Here is a 25,346-nt window from a genome sequence, read left to right as displayed (position 1 = left end):
TGCAAAAGGTGTACATAAGGGCCGTTGGGCAGAGTGAAACACCCACTAGGCAGCAGATATGGACAGGACCACCAGTATCAGCCCTTTGTTCAGTCCATGTAGACCACTTGACTTTTCCTCTCGCTTTTAGGATTGAGCTGTGTGTGTGTGTGTGTGAGAGAGAGAGAGAGAGAGAGGTAGCTTTCTCTACATCCCCTAAACCAGTGGTGGTGGTAGTGGTGATGTTTATTTCTGTGTATGTGTGTGTGTGTGTTGTTTGCCTTCAAGTTGATTTTGACTCATGGCAATCCTAAGAGAATTAGGGCAGAGTCAGGGTGGCCAGTTGTCCTCTTTTTCCAGGACATGTCCTACATTTCAACCTTCTGTCCAAGAGGTATTCCAAAATGTACTCCAATTTGAGCATGACTAAGAAACATGAATTTATATTTGTATTTATGTTTTAAGCTTTTATTTTGCAGTGTCCTCATTTTTTCTTGAATGACCTACATTTTATGGTACCTTGTCCTTGGTAGCATGTGGTTATGGCATCTGGGCAGACTGAAGGAAAAAAGAAGTGGGGAAAGTGTGAAACAAGGGGGAAACCAAGAAGCCCTGGGAGTATATGACATTTGGCTAAAAGTGCTAAACTTGGCTTTAACCTTAGGAATGTGAGGACGTTGTGAATATCTGTGCTTGTTTCAGCTGTGAAAACCCATGTCAGCTCCTCAGGATACATGTAAAAAAGGCAGCATATTTGAAAATGGTATTGCTGGATCTCTGCTGTCATCTGGAGAGTGTGAAGAGAAGTGTTATCTGTTTAGTCCAGGTGCTGCTAGCAGAAAGAGAGCAGAGAGGGGGCCAACCAGGCCTCCCATGAGAGGGAATTCCACAGTTTGGGACCTCTCCCATGTCCTCACCAAACATCCCTGTGATGGTGGTTGGACCAAGTGAAAGAACTCCTCCAAAGGTCTTTAAGGTTGGACCAACTCAGAGAGGAAAAAACTCTTTTAGAAAGTCTGGACCCACACCACTTAGGACTTTTAAGGTCATAGCCAGCACTAGCAGTTCTGCCCAGAAATCGACTGGTAGCCAGCAGAGCTATTTCAGTCAGGCCTAGTAGCAGCATTTCAGATCAGTGATGGCAAACCTATGGCACGCATGCCAGAGGTGGCACTCAGAGCCCTCTCTGTGGGCACACATGCTGTCGCCCTAGCACAGAGTTTGCCAAAGTTTCTTACTAGTAAGCCAGAGGGACGTGGCACTTTGCAATAAATAAGTGGGGTCTGAGTTGCAGTTTGGGCACTCGGTCTGTAAAAGGTTCACCATCACTGTTTTAGATCTTCTGAACAAGATTCAAAGCACCTAGAACATTTATGTTCCTACAGCTGGGATGGGAAACTAGGTTCCCTCCAGATGATTGCTAGACCGCAACCTCTATCAGCACTTGCTAGAATATCCAATGGTGAGGAACTGTGGGAGCTCTAGTCCAAAAATATATGGAACACCAGAGGTACCCACCCTGCTGTACTTCCATTCCCCACCAATAATTAATTATTTAATTAATTGTAAAATTACTTGGGAATAATTATCAGTTAATTATAATTGATTAATCATAAAATGTGGGTGGTTTGCACTTCTTACATTCTTAATATAATGATGTTTAGAAAGAGAGAGAGTTTTGACTGTGTTGGGAATCATTTAGATCTTTAGCACCTTGGATGTTCAGTATTTCCTTCACCCACCTGCAATTCACTTTAATGAGATTATAAGTGATCCCATTGACCTTTTCATGACACTTTTGAATGTAAAACCAATCAATGAATTAGACACCTATGCTTACGAACTTAGGGATAGAATTGAAATACAGTGGACCCTTGGTATCTGCTGGAGTTTGGTTCCAGGTAAGAACCTTACCTACAGTAGCTCAGTGGTCCCTTCTCCCACTTTGCCAAGCTTTTTTTAACCACAAGAATATTAGCTGCTGTATCTTAGCTCTCTCCTGTTTTCCCACTGCTTTTCCCAGTATATAGAGAGCTTAACATCAGTGTCTCAAACAGCCCTCTCCTGTTTTAGCCCTTACTAGTAAACTATATCAGCCTGTCTTTTTTTGTTTGTTTGTTTGTTTGTTCCTGGGAAGCCATGTGTTTTGGAATTTTGTCTTGAAACTAGGCACTCCAACTTGGGGTCCATTTGCACTGTAGAAATAATGCAGGTTGACACCACTTTAAGTGCTGTAGCACCATCCCATGGGATCCTGAGATTTGTAGTTTTACAAACTTTTAGCCTTCTTTGCCAAAGAGGTCTGGTGCCTCATAAAATTACAAATCCCAGGATACTGTACGATGGAGCCATGGCAGTTAAAGTGGTGCCAAACTGGATTATTTCTACAGCATGGATGCACCCTGGATAAGAACAAAAAACATTTTGAAATTTTGAAGTATCTACCATGATGAATTATAGCAGTTCCCTCCCCCCCCCCCCCCCCCAAGCAGCCTCACTGTCTTTGGAATTCTGACTTTTTAGCTCCAAACTGGGCACTGCTGCTTGGGTGCTAAGAATACTCCAGTCAGTTTTTCAGGCATATCTAGGATGGTGTCTTGATAAATTGTGGCTGAAAAGAGACAGACATTCTCTTTGATTATTATAGACAATGAGAGTTTCCCAGAGTATAAAATGACACAGGTAAAGGGACAGAGGGAGGAATTGTATATGGGGGCCTTTTTAATATTCTTTTGGAATCCGATGGTGTTCCATGTGCTTTGAAGAGTTAACCAGGCGATGGAAGAAAATGGAAAAAAAATCAGCCAAGAGCCCTCCTTTTCCTCCTGTGCTGTTTTTCTCAGGCCCTCTTATCACTAATTCCATCTCTTCCTGTCTGTCTGGCATGCAGGGATCAAGATAAGGCTGGCTGAACATTGTGCTAACAGTATGTGTGTGAGTGTATGTATGCACATACTCTTCCCCTCTCCACCAATGTATGGATGTCATCACAAAAATAAAAGTAAAAACAGGCCCCCACAAGGATAGAGAAACTTGTCGAGGGAGGGCTTGCCAGCTATTGTAAGGGCTGATTGGAGATAGATATAGTGCCCATCTGTCACACTGCGTCACTGCAGAACGTATCCAGAAATGGGACATAGATGTGTCCATGCAGTTCACACTGTAATTATCTGGTTTTTGTTGTGGTTGTTAATTCATTTAAATCCACCATTTCCCTTAATACTAGGCCTTCACGCCCACTTCCAAAAGTAAACCAAATGCAGATTTAAATACATACCCAGATATCAAACATCCTGCGTTCCCATAAATGTGTCTGGGAAGGTGGTGAGACTGTGAGATGGACCTCCTCTGAATATATGAGCACGGGCTTCCTCACAATGGAAGTAGGTGCTGGGTTTGAGCTCTGATACCTTCAGTGTAGAGTCGTAAGGAGCAAGTAATAGCTGATGTGAGTGTTCTCTGTCAGAGAGCTTTTAGAGCCATGGGCAGTCATAATAGATGTCACTGCAGCATGGGAAAACTTCCCTTATATAGTACAACTTTTTTGATATAGAAAAAGGCACTAGCTTGATAAAGAGGGAACTTCCTGTTTGGTGGGAAAGAAACAAAGCTTTAACTAGATATCAAACAGAAATTCTCTTTTCCAAATATTTCCAAAGCTGTTGTTAATCAGAAAGTCAGGTTTTAGAAACTTCAGACTTTTCCCCATTGAAATCCACTTTCTCACCACAGTTGGCTCTCCATATTCACAGATTTTTTATCCACAGATTCAACCATCCACAGCTTGAAAATATTCCAAAAATACATAAATCCCCAAAAGCAAACCTTAATTTTGCCATTTTATATAAGGGACACCATTTTACAGTACTATGCTATTGTATAGAATGTGACTTGAGCATCCAAGGCTTTTCGTATCCATGGGACTGGAGGTGGGATCCTGGAATCAAATCTCAGCAGATACCAAGGATCCACTGTACAGTCATTTTTAATTTCTTCTGACAAAAAGGACATCATCTCAGAAGTCATCAGGAATGGATCTGTTATCTCTGTTTTCTCTGAAGTGTATCCTGTCAAGTTCGGTGGGGCTTCTCAAACCAATGTAGGGGTGCATGTACTTGGCAAAAAGTTTGACACCACTTTAAGTGCTATAACTCCATTCTATAGAATCCTGGGATGTGTAGTTTTATGAGGCAGTAGCACTCCTTGGCATAGAAGGCCAAAGACTTTATACAAGTATAGATCTTAGGATTCCATACATTGGAGCTACAGCACTTAACACAGTGTCAAACTTCATTATTTTTACAGTGCAGATGCACCCCAGTTTGGAAACTCAGATCTAATACATGCATTTATTGAAGTGTTAATTGACTGGAGGCAGGGGAGCTCCAAAGTTTTAAATGCCAAGAAAAGCTGGGATGAGAATGACTTTGTATTCCTTTAGGTAAATAAGCAGATTTTCATGTAATTAGCACATTTTGTAGAAATCTGTTTCTCCTGACCATGGAAAGAGACAAAACTGTACAAACCACAGACACCCCAACCATAGAGCTCCTGGTGCACCTCTGATAGCTTATGATGGCATAAGTCTTTCTCAAGGGCCCAACACTGGGAGTCCATAATCTACGATGTGGGTCAGATTCAAATGTGGGATGACCCGTCAGATTTACGAGTCCTGCCAAACACCTTCCTGGAGTTATTTCTTGTTTGTTCCTACCCACTGCTTGTAGCGACATGGCGTTCTGGATCATGTAGGCAAGTTTGGAAGGCCAATCTTGGGGCAGGGAGTGTACTCTATCCATGTTGCATCCCTTGTTGAGTCACAAAAAGGATGCAAGAGGAATCATTGAGCCATGAAATCACCCCATAGCCCTTTGACAATATACAGTATCCTGTTTCTCAAACATTCCTGGCAGATGAATCCTCAACTTATACCCCTGGAACTTCTTCATTTCTGGGTTTTACTTGGTGGCTGGACTTCACTTTTTATCAAAGTCTGTGCCCCCTAGATGTTACTGAACTTCAGTTTCCAACAGCCCTGGTCAGCTGAATCAATAGTGAGGGTTGGCTGGAGCTGTTTATAGAACTTGGACAAAGCTGGTTTTTTGGACTACCTGAGGGATTCTGGGATTTGACAATCAAAAATAACCTTTCCAAGCCCACATTTAGAGCAGAGGTGGGAGTCATGTCAGTTTCAACTCACAGATACCCTAGCCAGCATAGCAAAAACTGAATGTTGGAAGGTGCAGTCCAAACAGTGGAGTGCCCAACTCATGGCCAAGCTGGTCATCAAGCTGGTACCTTCATTACCAGAATTGCTGTTTTCCATCACTTTGACCTCCTCATTCTGCAAAGAGTAAGGTCTGGAATCATGGGGTGGTCATTTCAGGTCACTCAGAATGGTGAGGAGATGCTACCAAGAGTAATACCCATGCACTCCAGCCATCCTGTGTAATTCCAGGTATGAGACCACAATCTAATAATCAGCAAACAAAGATGTTTCAGTCACATATGGACTCAGGAGCTGGGCAATTTTGGGGGCTATGGTCAGGGCCGGCTCATCCACATAGACGAACTAGGCAGCCGCCTAGGGTGGTAAAATTTAGGGGCTGCGTGGTGGCTTTATTTTTTTTGTATAATTTTTTTGCGTAAATCAAGGGATGAAAATAATTATGAGGTGTGACAGGTGCCAAAATATTTCTCGCCTAGGGTGGCCAAATACCTTGAGCCAGCCCTGGCTATGGAGCTGTATTAGCCCCCTGGGTGGCTTTGGAGGGCCACACCACCAAGAAAAAAAGTCCCCATGTCCTAAAAAATCTCTAGGGGGATGAGGGCAATTTTAGAACTAGGTCAGGGCTTTTTAAATAATAAAAAATCAATTGATCAGAAGTCATTCATGGCTTTGCAATGTGCTGTACATTGGGCTACCTCTGTACCAAGTTCAGAAATCACTCCACTGGCTGCCAATTAGTTTCCCGGCAAGGTACAAGGTGTTGGTTATTACCTTTAAACCCCTACATGGTTTGGGTCCAGGTTACTTACAGGATCACCTGCTCCCATGTAATCCACTCTGTACACTCAGGCCATCTAGCAGCCATTTAGTCCAGTCACCCAGGACTAAGTTGGTATCTGCCAGCCAGAGAAATTTTTCTTCAGCCGCCCTTAGACTATGGAATGACCTGCTGGAATTGATTTGACTGCTGAATACGCTGTCTGAATTTAAAAGATTAGTCTCTTCCAATAGGCTTAGCCAGATGATTTTTAAATTGTGAATTTTAAACGTGGATTGTTTTAATATGTGTACATCTTGTTTGTCTTTTTAAATTATGTGTGTTTTAGCCGATGTCTTTTTAACTGATGTTGTTTGTCTGTTAATTGTTATCGTTCCCTGGCTCAATCCATGAAGCGAGGTGATAAAGAAATAAATTACTACTACTGCTACTATTAGTACTTTCCTGGAGCTAAAATGGACCAAGGGGACATAAATGTAGTGAAATGCCTCCCTTGCTCCCAGAGTGCATTTTGAGCCAAAAATACTTCTCATTTTTTTTAATCCCTGGAGGCTCCAGGGCCACAAAAATAACCCTGAGGCATCTTCATGTGACCTGTAGGCTGTTCTTAGCCCATGCCTGCCCTAGTGCCATGAAAACAAGCAGCATTCATGGTGTGTTATCTTCATGGATTTAAAATCAAGATAATAATAAGGAAGCCTATGTATTAAGTGACACTAGCAGTAGAGCTAAAGTTCTTCTTTCTACCCTGACCAACAGTGAGGTTTCTTTTTAAGAAGAAGGTTTTTCTGGCATCCTCCTATGGAGCATTCAACCAAAGAGGAGCAAAACATAGAAAAATTATCCATAAATAGAGTGTGGCAATGTGGCTACCCCATCAGTCAGATCTGCTCTTCCCTCTAGGTCTCTTGTGAGCACCTCACCTTTGCCACTTGCTAGCTGTGATGGACAACTTGCAGGTTCCTCTTTCACAATAGGTCCACCTCATTGGAGAACCTCTCGTCTCTTGTGTGTGTAAAAGAAGCAGCTCCCTCTCCATGTTGCCCACAGATGGAGTATACATTTCAATTCCATTTCTTTATCTATATTCTGCTTTTTCCCCAAAACTGGGATTCAAGGTGGTTACAAAATAGAGAGAATTACAAGTGAAAGCACATGGTGATCATGTTGGAGGGACACTGACCTTAACTGTAAAGCGCATGCACACCACGAACTGTAGGATTTCCTTGAAAAATAGACATCAGGGAGAGATAAACATGGGGAGGGGGTTGTGAGCAGATCAGCAGGAACCTGACAGATGGCCTCAGCTCATTGAAAACTCCTTTGGGTCCCTTGCATTTCTTGGATTGTATGTTCCTTGTTGATAGCAACCAGAGGAACATCTATTTCTCCATGCTGTTAGAGGCATTGGGACTCCACATGCATATACCCTTCCTGCCATCTAGTGTGCAGTCCTAGAACTGAACCTTCCTATCATCCTGGCTTCTGTGATATTGTAGAGTCGAAGGCTTTCATGGCTGGCATCCTTAATTTTTTTGTGGGTTTTTCGGGCTATGTGGCCATGTTCTAGAAGAGTTTCTTCCTGACGTTTTGCCAGCATCTGTGGCTGGCATCTTTCTCTGAAGATGCCAGCCACAAATGCTGACAAAACATCAGGAAGAAACTCTTCTAGAACATGGCCACATAGCCCAAAAAACCCACAAATAACGTCTGTGATATTGTTTTCCATTTCTTTAAGACAGCCGTTGTTTGAAGCTTCTTCATTAATCTTGGCAGACCACTTTCCACTCTGAAAGCTTGGTTGCTGTTACACTGCACCCCAATCCTACCTATTCAGAAAGTGATTGCTGTGTGTTTCTTGTAGCTTTTCCAGGGATGAGACAAACAGGAGAGGATAGAGTAATTAAAAGAGAAATCTTGAGAACAGGGGAAAGTATGTGAGGTCATAACTTCCTTTCTATATGTGTATGTTTGCACATGCATGGACCTTTGAATACACATTAGTGGGAATATGTGTACTAGTATGTCATTTTTAACATTATAATTTCATACTTCTTTTTTTGCTTCAACGGTGCAGTTGTTGGTTTGAAATGATGTGATGCAAAGCAGCCCTGGACATTTTAGGATCTCTTTAGATCCTCTGTACAGGCTGGTCCATTGGCCTTTCTTTCACTGTGTATCACTTGTTCTCTTTTAAGTGGTGTCTGTAAGCAGGTCAGTGGATAGGGAAGCCGATCCAATTGCAGATCTGCTTCATCACACAATCATACTGAACTGTGGGGGGGGGGGAGTGCTTTTGAACTGCAGCTCCCATGAGTCTTCAACATTATCTTTGCTGGGAGTTGCAGTCCTAGAGAGCCACATGCTCCCCACCCATGCAGTTCAGCTTTGACCCAAAGAAATAAAATACCATAATATTTTCTGTGTAGAAAAGGTTTTCTGAACAAAAATCCCATGTGCCTATTTTGCACAAAGTATGTGCAAAACTGTGCAGTTTTTGAGCATTTTCTTGCAATGGGGAAAATGCTTCTTTAATGAATTAACTCAGCAAATAAATTGTTAATAGCCAGTTAAATCACTTTTATCACTAACTGTTATCAGACTTGATACAAATAATGTTTATAAGGATAGCAGTTATTTTTTACTAAAAATTTAAATATTGGTAAATGTTTTGTTTCATTTTTTGTTTGTTTGTATGTAACTATATATATGTTGTTGCATTAATAAAAAATATTTGGGAATCACAGAAGATAGATTGCAAGATACATGCTAAACTGACACATCCCCACCTTTAACAGATGACAGCAGACTTGCTGTTTTTCTGAGTTAATCTTTGTAAATCAAGTGATGTCATTATTTTGCATGTTTTTTTAAAACAAAAATATAATTTCAGAATTCATATGTGCTAATCATTCTCACAACAATCCTGTCAGCTCAGTTGGCTGTATTCCCCAAAGAAGTAGGAACTAAGGTTAAGAGCCTAACATGAGACCAAAGACATATTTCTTATCTTAAAGCAGAAAGTTGAGTTCCTGTTGATTTCAAGTTTAAATAAAGCCTCTTCTGGACATAAAATGGTCCAAGGATGCTCAGATATGTGGTGAAATTATGCCCCTGCCCTTTTGAGGAAGAAACATCTTTAAAATAAAAAAATGAGGGCACAGTGGAGCTATAGTCCTCCAAAGTCCGACGAAGGACTAGTTCTTTGAGATGGCCAAACCATGGCTTAAGAGGAATGTACATACAAGCCTCATTGGTTCAAGGCCTATCCAGAGGTCAAACAAGTTAATTTTGGACCATAATTCCCAGAATCCCCTGCCAGTATGGCCAGCAGCTATGCTACTTGGGATTCTGGGAGCTGTAATCTCCAGTGGTAACTTTTCTGAGCTCCGGTCATTCTACAGCACTCTGCTTGCTGCTTTTGTAGTGATGTAGTCCTCCTTCAGGCAGCCTTATTTCTTGCCTTATTTCTACAATTGGCCTTGATCCTGCCAGACCTGTATACAGTGCGACCTCGGCATACGCACCCTTACCATACGCAGATTTAAGTATACGCAGATGGCAAGCGACAAGGGACCAAATGGCATGTGCACCAGAGGCACATGGGTGTGTGCCGCTATTCAAATCAATGGGACTCCAGCATATGCAAAATTTGCCTTACATGGGACAGGGGACGGTCCAGAATGGATCCCCCATGTATGGCATGGGCAGACTGTATATGTGCACACATGCACACATTTGTTGAGTTAACTCCCTGAAATCACTTTCCGCATCTTATAGGTTTCCTGCAACAGAATGGCACTGCACAAGCCTAATAATTGCAGGCTGTAAGATTATCTTCAAAGAGGCTTGGAAGACTGACTTCATTCAAGCTCAAAACATGAGTTTGTCATTGGATTCTTAAGAATTCTAAAACTGTGCTGAGTGGGGCTGGCCCAAACCATTTTGCTGCCTGAAGCAAAGGACGAAAAAGGTGTTCTCCACACAGAAGGCAGCTAAATTGGCAATTGACTCTTACTTCACTAGTAATTATGGGATAGTGTCCTCTACTCCACCCAAAAGCAGCAGTCTAGCTTCATCAGCAAAGGACAGCTACCACATGCCACATACAGCTTTGTCTACTCAGCTTCCTCCTTGATGGTAGAGTGGGCTCTAGATCTGAATCCCCCAAAACATATTCCATCTGTCATAGATATTCTTAGAGCAAAACAGAAGGCCAGGCACTTTTACTTTAGGTATTACTTTGCTAAAGCAAAGTTTTATTGTGAAAACTAAGCAAAGAGGTCCCTTATACCTGCCCTCCCCTCTCTCTTGTTTATGATGTGTGAAGTAACCATGGCTGCAGCTAAAGCTCATAGTGCATCTACAGGTGCATCACATAGAGCCATATTTCGTATGCTTGAAGGCTGTGATGAGTCCTTACAGTTTGGGTCCCACAGTGATCAAGAAAGTGGAGGAGTTACCTTTGTAAATAAAACTGAAACACTGAAGGCTTCCAAGTTTGGTGGTAAAGATGCCGTAAGGTAACTGAACCCTGCCCCCATTCTTCCTTTAAAACAATGTGTAAAAGGAGGATGCATCTTATTTTTTAAGCTTTAAGTGTTTTTAACTTTTTAACTTTTAATTTTATTCTTTTAATGAATGATGTGTTTTAATACTTTAATAAATTAATTCTGTTTTAATGCTCCCCTTTGTATGCTTTAAATTGTGTTGTATTTTTAAACTGTGAGCCACTTTGAGTCCCAATTTTTTGGGGAAAGTTTAATACAAATAAATAGAAGAAGAGGAAGAAGAAGAAGAAGAAGAACAACAACAACAAGAAGAAATCGCAGCAGGTTTCCAGGAACTTAGTTTGGCTTGAAATCAAAGTGAATGCTTCCCATGCATCTTATATTTTAAAAAAAAACTTTGAACATTTCTACTGCTGTGGCAGTTTGATATACTAAAAGCTATAGGTGGTGTCCAGGTGTTGATAGCATCACAGAGTTGTTATTATCAGCTGCTTTCTTGCTCTTGACAGGTGCTGTAGCAAGTATGGTTGTGAAGCAGAAGTTGGCTGAGGTTATCCTCAAAAAACAGCAGGCTGCTCTGGAAAGGACCAATGCCCCTGTTGCCCCTGTAATGCCATACAGGTAAGTTGGTGATAACTCCTGTTTGCAAATATCTGTATACTGGATGTATAATCTACCAGGCATCAATGCTTAAACCAATTTTTCTTAACCCAGTGCTTTCAGATGTATTGGATGATACATTCTGAATGAAGACAATCTTGTATGTTCCTTGACTAGTTAACACTGGGGGACAGTTTCCAAGTAAACATGCATAGGATCTTGCTTCATACTGTTTTTGGAGGGAAACAGGTTATTTTTAAATGCACTCTATTTTACAACCCTGTAATCCTAATTCTGTATTCCCTGGGTGTGTCCCTGTGCTAGCAACCTGAACTGGTTAAAACACCCTTGGGATTTTAATTTGCATGTCTAGCGTTACACCTTAAGTGTACTCAGCTTTTTGCTGCCCTTTCCTTTCCCTTGGCTGTGTCATGCAAGTGAGTTTGGCACACCTTCAGTGACCCTGTTGTCACCTTGGTTGTGACATCCTTTCTGAGAGCAGTTGACCTGTTTACATGCTCAACATTCAGGATTGTTCATCAAAGGGTTATTTGCCTAGAGAAACCCTGCAACAACATTCCATTGCCTGTTGACCTGATTCATTCCTTTCTGCTGGTTATTCCCCAAATGCTGTGAAGGTGAGTCTAGATTTCTGTCTGAGAATAGTACAAGGAGGAGCCTCTGGAGGAGTCTTCCTCAAACTGCCCCCCCCCCCCCGCAAATGTGTTAGACTATATTTCCTATTATCCCCCAGCCAAGAAAGCCATTGGATTGCTGGTTGGGGGGGGGGTGCTTGTAGCATCAATGCATCTGGAAAGCACTAAGCTGAAGTAGGGTACCCTGAATACCAGCACTCATTGAATGACAGATGGAAGCACCAGTAATACTAAGCCATGAGGCTATGTGTTCCAGGGAAGGAGCCAACCCTGTTGAACTCAGTGGGACATAAACTCATGAAAAGCAGATAGAGTCTGGTTGTGCCTATTTTTATAGTGCCCTCAAGGACTCAGAGCACTTCACAAACATTATTTCAGCTATTCTTACAATGAATCTTGTCAGATAGACCAGCATTGTCATTTCCTTATCAGAGATAGAGATTACGCTGAACATGGTTGAACAGAGGCTGTCATGGCTCATGATGTGGCCACACAGATTCTTTTGCACTACAGACTTCTCCAGGCAAACATGTTTGGTAGGTTTAAAAAACAAACGGGACATAACGCAGCAATTCCTATTAACTCCACCTACCTCCAAATGGATAAAAGTGTCTTGCAGTATAAGATACATTCTTCTCAAAAGGATTAAGTCATGCTTAGAAAGAAAATCCAAACAGTTGGTGCCAGTTGATTTGCTATTCTCCCCTATAATAGTCAAGAACTTAAAGCCTGCAGGTCTTATGTGACCCTGCATGTCAACGTATTTGTACCCAGGGCACTCTGCCAGTATCTCCCCTCCATGCACTGATGTCCCTATAATATACTAATGACAAGTTCCCCCCTCCTTGCCCAGCAACCCTGACTAGGTCATTGTGGGGGATGTCTTCATTTTGCCCATAGTGTCCTTGAAAGCTGCCCTCATTGTTTCTATTCCACTAATCATGGATGGAAGTACTAATATCATTTGGGGTTGCTTGCGAGTAGGGGAGCTATTAATTTCTCCTTCAGTGATCCTAAAGCACCCTCCCACCCACATTGCAGCAGTCTTACACAGAATCGCCAGAATGAGGACAAGGTTAAAACCTTTTCTAACCTTTCATATTTGTATATGTGTGTTTGTGAGTGCCCTGAGGGCACCAATTCCCATCTGATCTTGGAAGCTAATAAGGCCCAGCCTTTTAGTACTTGGATGGGAGACCTCCAAGGAATACTAGGTGCTGTATGCTAAATTTTGGAAGAAGGCAAGGACCAAGCACCTCAGAGTGTTCCTTGCCTAGGAAAACCCTTATGGCATTATGGGGCTGCCATGTGTTGACAGATGACTTGAAGGCACACATCTGCATATATATGTACGTACCTCTGCAATTACCCCTGTGAAGACCAAGTGGGGCAAGAAGGTTAGGTCTTCCTTCTCAAAAGATTTGTGGAGAGACAGAGGGATTTGGATTTGGATTTGGCATCAAAAGGAAGAGAATGAAGGCAAAGCCTATGGACCTCTATGTCAGGTGAGTCTAAGGAATATGATCCAATAATTACTTTAGAAGGCAAATGAAATTTCCCTGAACTTTGAACTGGATACAGGACATCACTCAGTGGGAGAATACACTCTTGGCATGCAGAATAATTGCCTCTATTTGAGGTTAAAAGAGAAGTAAATACCTTAATATTGATATAAATGTACATAAATACAAAAAAGGAGCCCTAGTGGCACATTGGTTAAATGCCAGTACAGCAGCCACAATATTGTGAGTTTGATCCTGAGGAGCTCCAAAGTCAACTCAGCCTTCCATCCTTTCAGAGGTCAGTAAAATGAGTACCCAGCTTGTTTGGAGCAATTGGCTTACATGTTGTAAACTGCTTAGAGACTGCTTAGTTCAATATGAAGTGTTATAGAAATGTAAATGCTATTGCTATTGCTATAAAGAGAAACAACCGCCTCTGTGGCCATGAATGATTATATGCCTCCAGGCATGGTTCACAGGTGAGGGGAGATTTGAAATTGAGACTTTCTAGTTTGCTGCTCATTTGCTTAACTGATATGTCATACTGCTCAATGAGTGTGAACAGCCAGCCTCTTTTTCCTCCTCCATGCAGGTCCTTGGAGCCGATGGAACGTGAAAGCCCAGCCAACTCTGTGCTTCCCAGTTTCTTCCCTCCTGTCTCCAACAGTTCCGGGGACTCTCCAGAGCACTTCCCACTAAGAAAAACAGGTGAGAAGGTGGAGCAGAATGGGGTGAGACAGTTTTCTTTGGCAACTAGGATTGCCAAATGACAAAGGGAGGGAGCAGCCTTGCTACTTCTGTGTCGTTAACAGCAACATGCTGACCTGCAGAAGACAGCTAGTGAAGCTTTTCATGGCATGGAGATAAAGATGATCAGCAATTTCAGTTTGCACAATGAAGTGCCGATAAAGGCAGGTTCAATGGATAGATCAAAAATATGAAAGACAAAGGCAAGAACCAATGGCAAGATTTCAGCAGGCATAAAAAAATAAATCCAGTATGAAAGCCTGGAATCACTTGGATAGTTACAGCAATAGATTTTTATGCAATTTCTTGGCTTGTCCACAGTCAGGTTGTAGTGGAATATGGGGGGAAAGCCCACTCCATTAGTTGTGCTGAGGCCAGCTCCATTGGGCTTCTGCTCATCCTCACTCATCTTCCTTCTACAAGGTTATCACGAGAACCATTATGGAACTTGTAGACTTTTGTTTTCCTCTTCCAGTGTTTCTTTTGTGTCAAACTAGTATATACAATCTTCATTTGTTTAAAAAAATAAAGTAAAAGTTCTGCTCATGCAGGATTAGATGACTGGAATTTAGACTGGCACAAAATGCACTGCAGAAATAATAATAATAATAATAATAATAATAATAATAATAATAATAATAATAAATTTATTTATATCCCACCTTTCCAATATTTTGATCAAGGCGGCTTACAATACAGATAAAAGCATATCGATAAAAAGTTAAAAAACAGCATTAAAAAAGAACAACAATCAAGTAGAAGTACAAGGGCAGGTCAGGTACACAATCCAAGGTCGTTGATAGAGGGGCAAAGAATAAAATGATTATGGTGGAAAGGCTTGCAGAAATAAATATGTTTTTAAATTCTTTTCAAGTTCTTTTTGAAAAGAACTAAGGATGCGGTGGAACGGAGCTCGACAGGGAGATTGTTCCAAAGTTTGGGGGCAGCGATAGAAAAAGCCCCCTGTGAGGTCCTCACATGGCGTGTCTTAGGGACCTCCAACAGTTTCATCCCTGTTGTTCTGAGTGTGCGGGGCGGATTGTATGGGGAGAGGCGGTCCTCCAAGTACCCTGGGCCCAAGCCATTTAGGGCTTTATAGGTCAAAACCAACACCTTGTATTGAGCCCGGAAGCGAATAGGCAGCCAATGAAGATCTTTCAAAATAGGTGTTATATGGTCAGGCCTGGAGCTACCAGCGACCAATCTTGCTGCCATATTCTGCACCAACTGTAGCTTCCGGGTTTGGTACAAGGGTTGCCCCATGTAGAGCGCGTTGCAGAAATCCAGTCGAGAGGTTACCAGAGCATGTACAACAGTTTCAAGGTCCCTATGGTCCAGGGAGGGACGCAGCTGGCGTATCAGTCGGAGCTGATAACAAGCACTCCTGACCGTCGCATCAGGGGGTCTAAGGAGGGTTTTTTTAGCAGGGGTTTAACTACTGCTAATTTTAATTTGGATGGAAACTGTCCCTCTCTTAGAGATGTATTAATTATGCGGTGCAACAAAGTTAACACCACATCTCCCCCCTGAGATGCCAGCCATGAAGGACAAGGATAGAGAGAGCATGTCGTCTTCCTAACACTTCGAAGGATCTTGTCCACTTCCTCGGTACTAACAAACTCAAAGTGATCCAGTATAACAGGGGCCGCGGAGGCTCTGGATACCTCTCTTATAGGATCTGCATAAACACTGACGTCGAGATCAGCCCTTATCCGAGAGATTTTATCCGCAAAGAAGTTGTTAAATTCGTCACAGCAGGCTTTAGATGGTTCCAAAATATAGTTCAGGGAGGGGTACCCTGAACAGCTCTGCTGGACGCGACTCCACGGACGCAATACGTGCAGCATAGAACAAGTTCTTTGCTGCACTTATTGCCACTCCGTAGGCTCTCAAATGAGAGTCCAGGAGTGCCTTGTCGGCTAAGTGCTGGTGTCTTCGCCATTTATGCTCTAGTCGTTGCGCAGCCCGCTTCCTTTCCCTGAGGTCTTCCGTATACCAGGGTTGTTTATTGGAAGCAGACTGGAAAGGACGCTTGGGAGCAATACTGTGTATAGCCCTGGAGAGATCAATATCCCAGATGTTCGTCATGGCATCAACAGAATCGCCGTCAGTTCCAGCCATATACCCCTCTAGGGCTTCTTGGAACCTTTTGGGTTCCATCAGCCTTCGAGGGTGGACCATCCTAATAGGTCCACCACCCCCGGGGGGGCTTAAGTTAGATGCCTTGATTCGAGCCTCAGCGAGGAAATGATCCGTCCATGACAGGGGAGAGATATTAGAGATCTCTGCCCACGGACACTCCATGTCCGTACTGAAGATCACATCGAGGGTATTACCAGTGCAATGCGTCGGCCCTGAGACTAATTGGGACAGGCCCATGGCTGTCATGGTAGCCATGAACTCCCGAGCTGCACCTCTTGGACCATGACTGGCCTCAAAGGGGATGTTGAGGTCCCCCAGGACAAGAAGCCTAGGGGACTCCAACACCAGCTCCGAGACCAGCTGTGTTGGCTCAGCCATGGAGTCTGTTAGTGCACGGGGTGGCCGGTAGACCAACAGAATCCCCAGACTGTCTCTGGCCTTCAGAGTCAGGTAAATACACTCAATGTAATCCGTTTTCCGGTCTGGGTTCCTGGTTAAGTTAAGAGTGTTTTTATGGATCAAGGCAACACCGCCCCCCGCCCACCTAACTTGATCTAGTCCTTGACTGAGTACCTGGCTGGGAGGGCCTGCGCCCACACTGCCTCGCTCTCAGGCCCAAGCCAGGTCTCAGTGATGAACGCCAGGTCGCAGTTTTTGTCCTGCAAAAGGTTGTAAATTATGTGGGTCTTATTGCAGACACAGGGTTTGTGGTACGGCTGGGCTAACCCTCAGATCTCTTTGGTTAGGAGAGTGGATGGAAGGAGAGATAGATATTATGCATCGATCTCGCCTTCCCGTTTGAGACCCCGTTTGAGACCTCTTTAACTGCCCTGGCTTAATGCTTGGGAATTCTAGGAACTGCAGTTTTGTGAGACATTTATCATTCTCTTTCCGAGTGCTCTGATGCCACAATAAACTACAATTCCCAGGAGTCCCAAGCATTGAGCCAGGGCAGTTAAAGTGGTCTCAAATGGGATTATTTCTGCAGTGTGTTTTGGGCCATAGTTTCTGGGAACAGGAAAGAGAATCAAATAAGCTCCATTTGCACTGCAGAAAGAATCCAGGTTGACACCATTTTAACTGCCATGGCTTAATGCTATGGAATTCTGGGAATTGTAGTTTTGTGAAGTATTTAGTCTTCTCTGTCAGAGAGCTCAAGTGCCTCCACAAACTATAATTCTCAGAATTGCATAACATAGAACCATCACAGGTAAAGTGTTGTCAACCCAGATTATTTCTGCAGTGCAGATGGAGCTATAGAGAGGAAAAAGAAAAGAAAAGAAAAGAAAGGGAAAGAAAGAAAGAAAGAAAGAAAGAAAGAAAGAAAGAAAGAAGGCAGGGAGAGACTGGACAAAAGGTAAGATTAGGGAATTAGGAATAATGCTTTTGTTCAGATGTTGCTAATTGTTTAGATTACTATTATATTATCAATTTATTCTTATTATCTAGTGTGTCACTGTTCAGGCATTAACATTGCTCCCTTAGTTTGCCTATTGATGCTGCCACCCTCCCTGCATTTCCCCTGACTTGGATAGAGAGAAAAAGAAGAAGGGAAAGCCTGTAATTAAATGGCAAAGCACATGGTTTACCTGCAGGAGATGTCACATGCAATCCTTGGTACTGACAGATATGCCTCAGAAAAAAACCTTGTCTGAAATGTGAAGTTGAAGGCTTTCATGGCCAGCATCCATGGTTTTTTTTGTGAGTTTTTTGGGCTATGTGGCCATGTTCTAGAAGATTTTCTTCCTGACATTTCACCAGCATCTGTGGCTGGCATCTTCAGAGAAAGATGCCAGTCACAGATGCTGGCAAAATGTCAGGAAGAAAATCTTCTAGAACATGGCCACATAGCCCAAAAAACCCACAAAGAACCTTGTCTGAAACCTTGGAGAGCCACTGCCACCCTTGATGCACCCTTGCTATGTTTTCATATAAAAGGTGTCCCCTGCATTCCTGTGACCTTGCATGAAAGTTATCTTGCAAGCATGATGCATATCCTCACCATCAGTAATGAGGCTGACAAGTGTATTTGCTGACCTGCAGGTGCCAAAAAGTCCCCTTGGGGAGGTAATGCCTGATCCACTACCTCCCCTACAATTTTTCTTCAGTCCCAAATTCCTAGCATTGCAGCAATTTAGAATGTCAGTTGTGCATTTAGAAATAAGGGAAGGTGAACACAGCAAATAGAAAAATTCAAGTATGGGCAATTTTCACCCTCTGCAATTTTGGAAGTGAAGGAAAATATCATTGAGGGGGGGATTCATATTTGAGGGTGACAGATTTTCAGTCATCATTGTGGAAAGCAGCTTTGCTGAGCCACCTAGACATCCTCTCTAACCTACAACATGATTTCTTGTGTTCTCGTCTGAATTTGCCTCAGCATCCGAGCCTAACCTGAAGCTACGCTATAAGGCTAAGAAGGCTGGTGAGAGGCGCAAGAACCCATTGACCCGCAAGGAAAGTGCACCCCCTTCCTTGAAGAGGCGTCCACCAGAAGCCATTGGTGAGAGAAAGACTGGAAGGGTTTCTTCAAAGAGCACTTGCTCTGGAAGACCCAGCACCCTCTAGAGAGACAACTCCCGTTAAAACCAGAAAGAATCTGGGAATAATGGGAGTTGTAATGTAACACCTCTAGAGTGTGTTGGAGTATCCATTGCTGCTAGGATGGTTTGAAATGGCATGTGTTTCCTGGTTTCCTCATTAGTCAACTTTGGGATTGTGATACCCAGACCAGTTTGGAGTGGGGCTCAGTTTGAAAACATTTATTTGAAATTAAGCTAAACCAGCTGGCTAGAAGCCCAAACCAGAGACCTCCATGTTCCCAGCACCATGGCTATGGGGCCAAAGCCAGGCCTATGGGGTTCCTCCAATGACCTGGCTTTTTCCCCATGACATTTCTATCTGTTGTGCAATTCTGGCCAGTTCTGAAAGGCTGAAATGTCTCTAAACAAGGTTTGGTTCTTGGCAGGATGAGCTTTAACCTTATGTGTGATATTTTTGATCTCATTATTTTGACTTCAGCCCTTCCCACCACTAAAAAGCTCTCCCACAAAACAATTTCCCTAAAATTTTAATTCTCCCCTCAGGCTGGAAGACGTTCCCTTCTCTTGATCCAAGCCATACAATGGTCCTCTGCCAATCTCCATTCCTGCCTTGCTGACCTTCTGTTTCCCCCTTTGCTTTACTTTTCTTCATTATCTTGAAACTTGCATGTTCCTTGTCACCAACAGATTCATCTCCCAGCAGCAGCAGCACCCCTGTGTCTGGCTGCAGTTCACCCAATGACAGCCTGGTGCCAGAACATGGAGCCCTGCCACCAGCACCAGGGCTGGCACAAGAGGTAAGGACCTCATTGCATCCTAGACAGGACAAAACCGCTATAGCATCTGTGGCTATGGACCTGTGGGCCGAGAAACATCAGGCCTTTCAGATGTTTTGTTGTCCTTATGTGTTTCATGTGGACTGTGACTTAGACCTTTTCTGCACTGGGCAGGATACTCCAGGGGCAGTCTGAAATATCCTGGCCCAGCAACTACCCAAAGCTACCCCTGTATCCTCATCTTTTGTTTCCACGCCACAGCGCCTGTTGACATGGGCATTCTGCTGGGCCACCTGGTGTGTCCACCAAGAGTCACTAGCTTCTGAGGTCACAATGAGGCATCCAGCACTAGTCACATGCTGACAGCCTCATTCTGACTTGATAATGAGTGACCCATAGCAGCAAATGCACCAGGCGGCCTAGTGGGATGCCCATGCAGACAGCTGCCATGGCACGGAAACAAAGGGCTCTGGATTGTCTCAGATATCCAGAACAACAGGTAAGCTTTTTTTACTCCATGTTAATGTTGTACTCTGTTTCTTGTGTGAAACGTACTGGATATATCAACTGCCCACACTAGAACCAAAGTTTCTGCATCATCTGAACAGGATGATACCAGAAGGGGGTAGGAGGCTTTTAACCCATGCATACAAGGTCTTATCGGGCTTTCTGACTAAGGGGGGCTGCCTTTGCCTTCCTCTGATTCTTAGAAAATGTAACTTGCCCAAGGTCATCCAGTGGGTTTCAGTGGCTTAACAAGGAGTTGAAACATTAGTCTTCTGGAGTCCTCATCCGGCACTCAAATCACTACACCACACTGTCTCTGCCTTCAGTTAGACTCCAGCTCCCATAATCTCTTGCCATTTGCTGTTCTGGCTCTTCTGATAGGACTTGCACTGATAGGACTTGCACTCCAACAATACCTAGAGGTTTTGCATGGAGCCACCAGCACCTACCATGTATTTTGGATTGCCAATGACTGGGACATATTTATATTTTCAGATAGCCTATATTTATATTTTATTTTCTGTGGACCCATCTCCTCTTGTCCTCTGCCTTGGGTACATTTAGCTGAAAGAGGAGACAGAGAATGATTAAGGAAATAATTATGAAGTCTTTATTTTCCTTGGGAAAATCAAATCAAGGGGATGCTATGGTGGAAAGAATTGAAAATATGTGCTCCTCTGCAGCTGAATGCAAATTCACAATTATATGTCATTACATCAGGGGTTGGTGAATTGCAATCTGTGGGCCACGTGCAGGAATCCCAGTTCAGCCCCCTTGAAAGCACCACATATCTCCAACCTTTGCAATCCCCCCAAAAACATGTTCCCCTCTAAATGGCAAAATGTGCCTCTTTTTGCACTCTAAATAGGATGTCAGCCCCTTGGGACATTTTAATTTTGTTGAAATGAAGGCCCAGGGGAATCACATTTATGGGGCAAATCATGGGTGCACAATTGGCCATTGTGGGGATTAATTTTTAAATAGTTACCTAACTGGGAAGTGGGTTGGAGTGGTGCAGTGCACACAAAGATCCATGGAAATGGGTTGGGGAAGCCCCACTACCCATGATGTTTCTCACTTTGCTGTCATCTATTTTGGGGGGTAATCTTTGACAAAAGCAGGAAGTTTATCAAACAGTGGGAGATTACCCAAGAGATTCAACTTAAAACTGGATATAACTTAAACTGTACTTTCTGGCTTCAAAGAATGGTTTTTACATCAGCTGCTGCCAAAGTACAGAGCATTCTTGAAAGCTTTATTTGGTCCACCCTTGCCACATAGACAGTGAGGCTAGCAAGCTCTCATTCATGTTTGGGAAATAAATCTTCACTTTCTTCATTCTTGTCTGCCAGAATGAATAAATTCAAATATTTATTTCCCCACTGGATGAGATGAAAAGACATTTTTTACATTTTCTATTATTTTTCTACATTGCAAGAAAATCATTTGCCTTTAGAACCCATCTTTGGTGTTTGTGCATACTTTTTTTTTTCACAGACAAAAATGTTGGTTTTTCATCAACACCAAGTTTTTGTGTGAACAGGGTTCTTTCTTTCTTTCTGCAAAAACAATCCAAAATGCAATAATAATCTCCCAGCTGTCTTGTTTCAATGTGGTGAAACTCCCTTTCTGACTGAACTTTAAAAAAGGGAGAGGGGAGAATTCCTTGTATCCCTGTTTGGAATACGTACCTTTAAAAAGTGAGTGGATGTGCTAGAACAGTGCTACTCAAATTGGTGGTCCTCGGAGTGGTGCCCATCCTTGAACTATTGGCTGCTGTTCCTTAGCAAGTTTCCAGGAAAGAAAGAAACCACTGTACCCAATGGGGACAAATATAATGCTTTTCTTAGCACAATGGAGGGAGGAAAATATTGCCACATCACATAACCCAAAAAGCACTGCCCTAGAAGATTCATATATTCCTTTGCAACATGGCAATGGCTCCATGGTAGATGGGCTACCAGATTCATTGACAAAATTTAAAAAAATCAGTGTGACACATTTTCCCTGTGGCTCCAAACATTTTTTTACACCTGCTAAATTCTGTGAATATTTTTCCACTTTTCCTTCAGACACCACTAGCTCAGCGTCTGAGGATGCAGGAGAGCTCATTGGCCCAGTTTGCTCTTCAGCCCACCGGCTCCCTCCCAGCGCTTACCCTTGGACTACCAGCCTCTTCAGCAGCACCTGCCCGGGTAAGATTGTGGAGGAAGAAATAAGCATTTTTCAACGAGTTTCAGTGATTATTTTTGGTGGTGACCCTGAAAAAGCATCTTCAGAGGGGGCAAGGAGAGAAAAAAGAAAATAGTTTTGTCAAGAGTAGAAAAGGGAAAGATGCCCCAGTTCCCATGGGTTCTGTGGGCATTTCTTTTGTCCCAGTGCTGTTCTTTCAGTGGTGACTCTCCTGCTGTGGCAAAGAGGGATGACTTTTCTCAGCCCAATGTCCACATTCAATATGAGTGAACTTTGGGGCCTGCATTCCACTGTGCACTGGATGATTTAGTGCAGCCATTTCAACACAGCTTTTCCATCATTGTCCCAGATTTGTTAATTTGTACTCATTTATTTCCCCAGACTCATTAACAATGCATATTGATCATGAGATTGTCCACATTCTGAGGCTGCATTGAGTGCATTCAAATCATTTAGGTTATGGTTCGGGTTTGGGCGCCAGTCTTGGAATTAGGGGATTATATTGATGCTCTGGCAGGATTAGAGGGTTAGGATAAGGGTCAGAGTGCCAGTGCTAGAGTTAGGAATTGGGTTACAAACATCTTCTCTGGGACAGTTCAGCATGCTGTACTGAAATGGCCATGCACTAAAACAGCCATACTGAAATGGCCATGCAGAAACACCTGCTCTGAAACAGCCATGCCAAAGCATCCTAAAGCTTTGCACTGATGGAAGGCGCCAAAAGCAAAAGGATGGGGACAGGAGTACCAGCATCACTAGCACAAAACCCTCACTGGCAGCAATTAAACCTTAGGAGAGACATTTCAACTTTTAAAAACAGACTCCTGTGTGAAATCTGGGAACCCACCGAATGATGTGTTTTGGTGAAGAGAACATGACCATCTGAGGAAGTTGAGATGGTCAGATTGGGAGAAGGCCTGACTTGGCCCCAAGGCTGGATGTTCCTCACACCCATGCTGTGGGGTGGATTTCACTGAGGGCAGGAAGTGCAGACACCTTGAGGTTGGACAACCTTGAAGTGGATGGTGCTCAGTCAACTCCTTCCCTTCTCCCTTGCTGGGCAGGATTTGGATATACGTATCTGGTATATAGGTTCCTGTTGAGAGACAGCATAATGATGTAAGTGTTGGACTATGAATCTGTTGATTAGGGTTTGAAACCTCACTCGGCCATGGAAACCCATTGGGTGACTTTGGGCAAGTAACACTCTCTCAGGCTCAGAGGAAGGCAATGGAAAACTCCCTCTAAACAAATCTTGCCAAAAAAAAACCAACCCCATGATTGGTTCACCTTAGGGTCAACATAAGTCAAAATGACTTGAAGGCCCACAACAACAATAACAACAAACTTCCTGTTGATAAGATCTTGCATACTTGGACATTCAGTGTTCATTGTGCTCTCCAGTTTAGGGACTAAGTGAAGCAGGGGCAGACAAATTTCAGTCGTTCATAGATCATGTTGTTTCTTGTGATACTCCGCATGTTAGAAATACACAAAGTGAGTTCAGTATCCTCTTCATAGTTTTTTATACACAGTTAATTTGAGTGAAGTGGTTTCATATAGCCATTCGAGCTTAAGAATGTAAAACGAGCATGGTGGGTTGTACCAAGATCCAGCTATCTTTTGGGGGGAATCCCGGCAGCCTAACAAGGCAGTTAGAAGACCATCAGAAATTGCCCAGCAGTACTGCAAGAGTTGATGGTCGTCTTTCTACTCACCACTGATGAAAATAAGATCCCTGGTACGTCAACCATTTGAGGGTTGATAAGTTAGTTTAGTGGATTCAAGGAAGTGCTCTTTTATCCATATTATCCAATTAGCTTTCTGTGTGTCTTTAGGGGGATGGAGATCACAGGACACTCCCAGGCCTTGCCCACAAGGTGCCTGTCCTCACCAGCACCCACACACCCCTGTTTCTGCCCACCAGCTTGGAGCAACACGAGCCTGGAAGCCCTTTATCCACTCGGCTTCAGCCTGTGATCATTCTGGAGCCCTCACTTGCCCATCCTCCTCTTGTGACAGGTGAGTACTGAGACCTTGTGTAATGGAAGTGAATGGGGCAGTGAAATGTTTCTTTAGCATGATGTCAGGTTTGGGTTCAGAAGAGATCAGCATGAGGCTGTTGTAGGTATTAAGGAGTAACAAAAATCTGTCTTTTCCCCTTCCTTCCTTCCTTCCTTCCTTCCTTCCTTCCTTCCTTCCTTCTTCTCTCTCTCTCTCTCTCTCTCATTATATTTATGTCCTGCCTTTCCTCAAATAAGATGATTATATAGGTGGCTCATCCTCATGAGTACCCGTGTGAGGTAGGTCAGATTGAGGATTGATAACTGTATAACTGGATAGGGGTAGATAACAGCAATCACTGCAGCCAACACCTTCCCTAAGTCAGTTGCTGTGTGCACATTCACTCAAAAGCCAACTTAGGGAAATAGTTGACGGCCATGATCACTTGCCCCACCCCCAGGACAGGGCTGCTGTGTCAATGTGCTTTGGGAGGGTCTGGGGAATCAGCTATCTCAGCTGCCAACGTGCATTTGACAGTGTAGAAAATAGATCACACAACCATAGATGACCAAAGCGCTATCATGTGATAAAAAATGATGCCAAACCAGTATTCTTCCATCCTTAAATTAGTGCAATTGTGACAGGACTGTAGGCTGGTGTGATAAAGGTCTAAGACCTTCTGGTGAGGGCTTTCTTGGTGCCACCACCTTCACAGGCATACCTGGTGAGGAGACAGGAGAGTGCCTTCTCAGTGGCTACTCCTAGACTGAGTAACTCCCTCCCACAGGAGGTTGAGGCCCGGTACATACCTTGCTTAATGTCTGGTACATACCTTGCTTAATATCTGGTCTGGCGACGGCCTTTTTTCCTCTGGAGGGAAGCCGCAGCCGCCAAACCATGTGGCTTCCCTGTGGAGGGAAAAAAACCTGCAAAAAGTGTGTTCTTTTAAAGCCGCAGGGCCAGCGTAACAAGTGTGCCACTTGCACACTCATTACATATGGACACCGTGCAGCACTTACATAACAATGTATACAGGGCGCTGCCATTGTTACGTCACCTGTGCATACTACTATGATATTTTAAAACTGTTTTAACTATGTATTTTAATAGAACTGATGTTTATTTTTGTTAAAAAATGTTTGTAATAGTATATTTTTAACTAAACTTTTTTTTTAAGC

At 43.2% G+C, this 25,346-nt stretch overlaps 1 protein-coding gene across 3 annotated transcripts in view; it reads left to right on the top strand.

The window, feature by feature from the left end:
* Positions 1-25,346, top strand: part of HDAC7 (histone deacetylase 7) — a 257,864-nt gene that overhangs the window by 181,155 nt on the left and 51,363 nt on the right. For all 3 annotated transcript variants that reach the window (XM_089482876.1, XM_089482885.1, XM_089482867.1), the window contains 6 exons: positions 11,008-11,119; positions 13,849-13,964; positions 18,526-18,648; positions 19,376-19,485; positions 22,044-22,166; positions 24,003-24,186. In XM_089482876.1, coding sequence (XP_089339002.1) covers positions 11,008-11,119; positions 13,849-13,964; positions 18,526-18,648; positions 19,376-19,485; positions 22,044-22,166; positions 24,003-24,186 — 768 coding nt within the window. The remainder of the gene's footprint in view (positions 1-11,007; positions 11,120-13,848; positions 13,965-18,525; positions 18,649-19,375; positions 19,486-22,043; positions 22,167-24,002; positions 24,187-25,346) is intronic.

The sequence above is a fragment of the Sceloporus occidentalis genome, unplaced genomic scaffold (assembly GCF_023333645.1).
Source record: "Sceloporus occidentalis isolate IW3139 unplaced genomic scaffold, rSceOcc1.0.p SCAF_1, whole genome shotgun sequence".
NCBI classification, from domain to species: Eukaryota; Metazoa; Chordata; class Lepidosauria; order Squamata; family Phrynosomatidae; genus Sceloporus; species Sceloporus occidentalis.
This window is presented reverse-complemented; position numbering and strand designations above follow the sequence as displayed.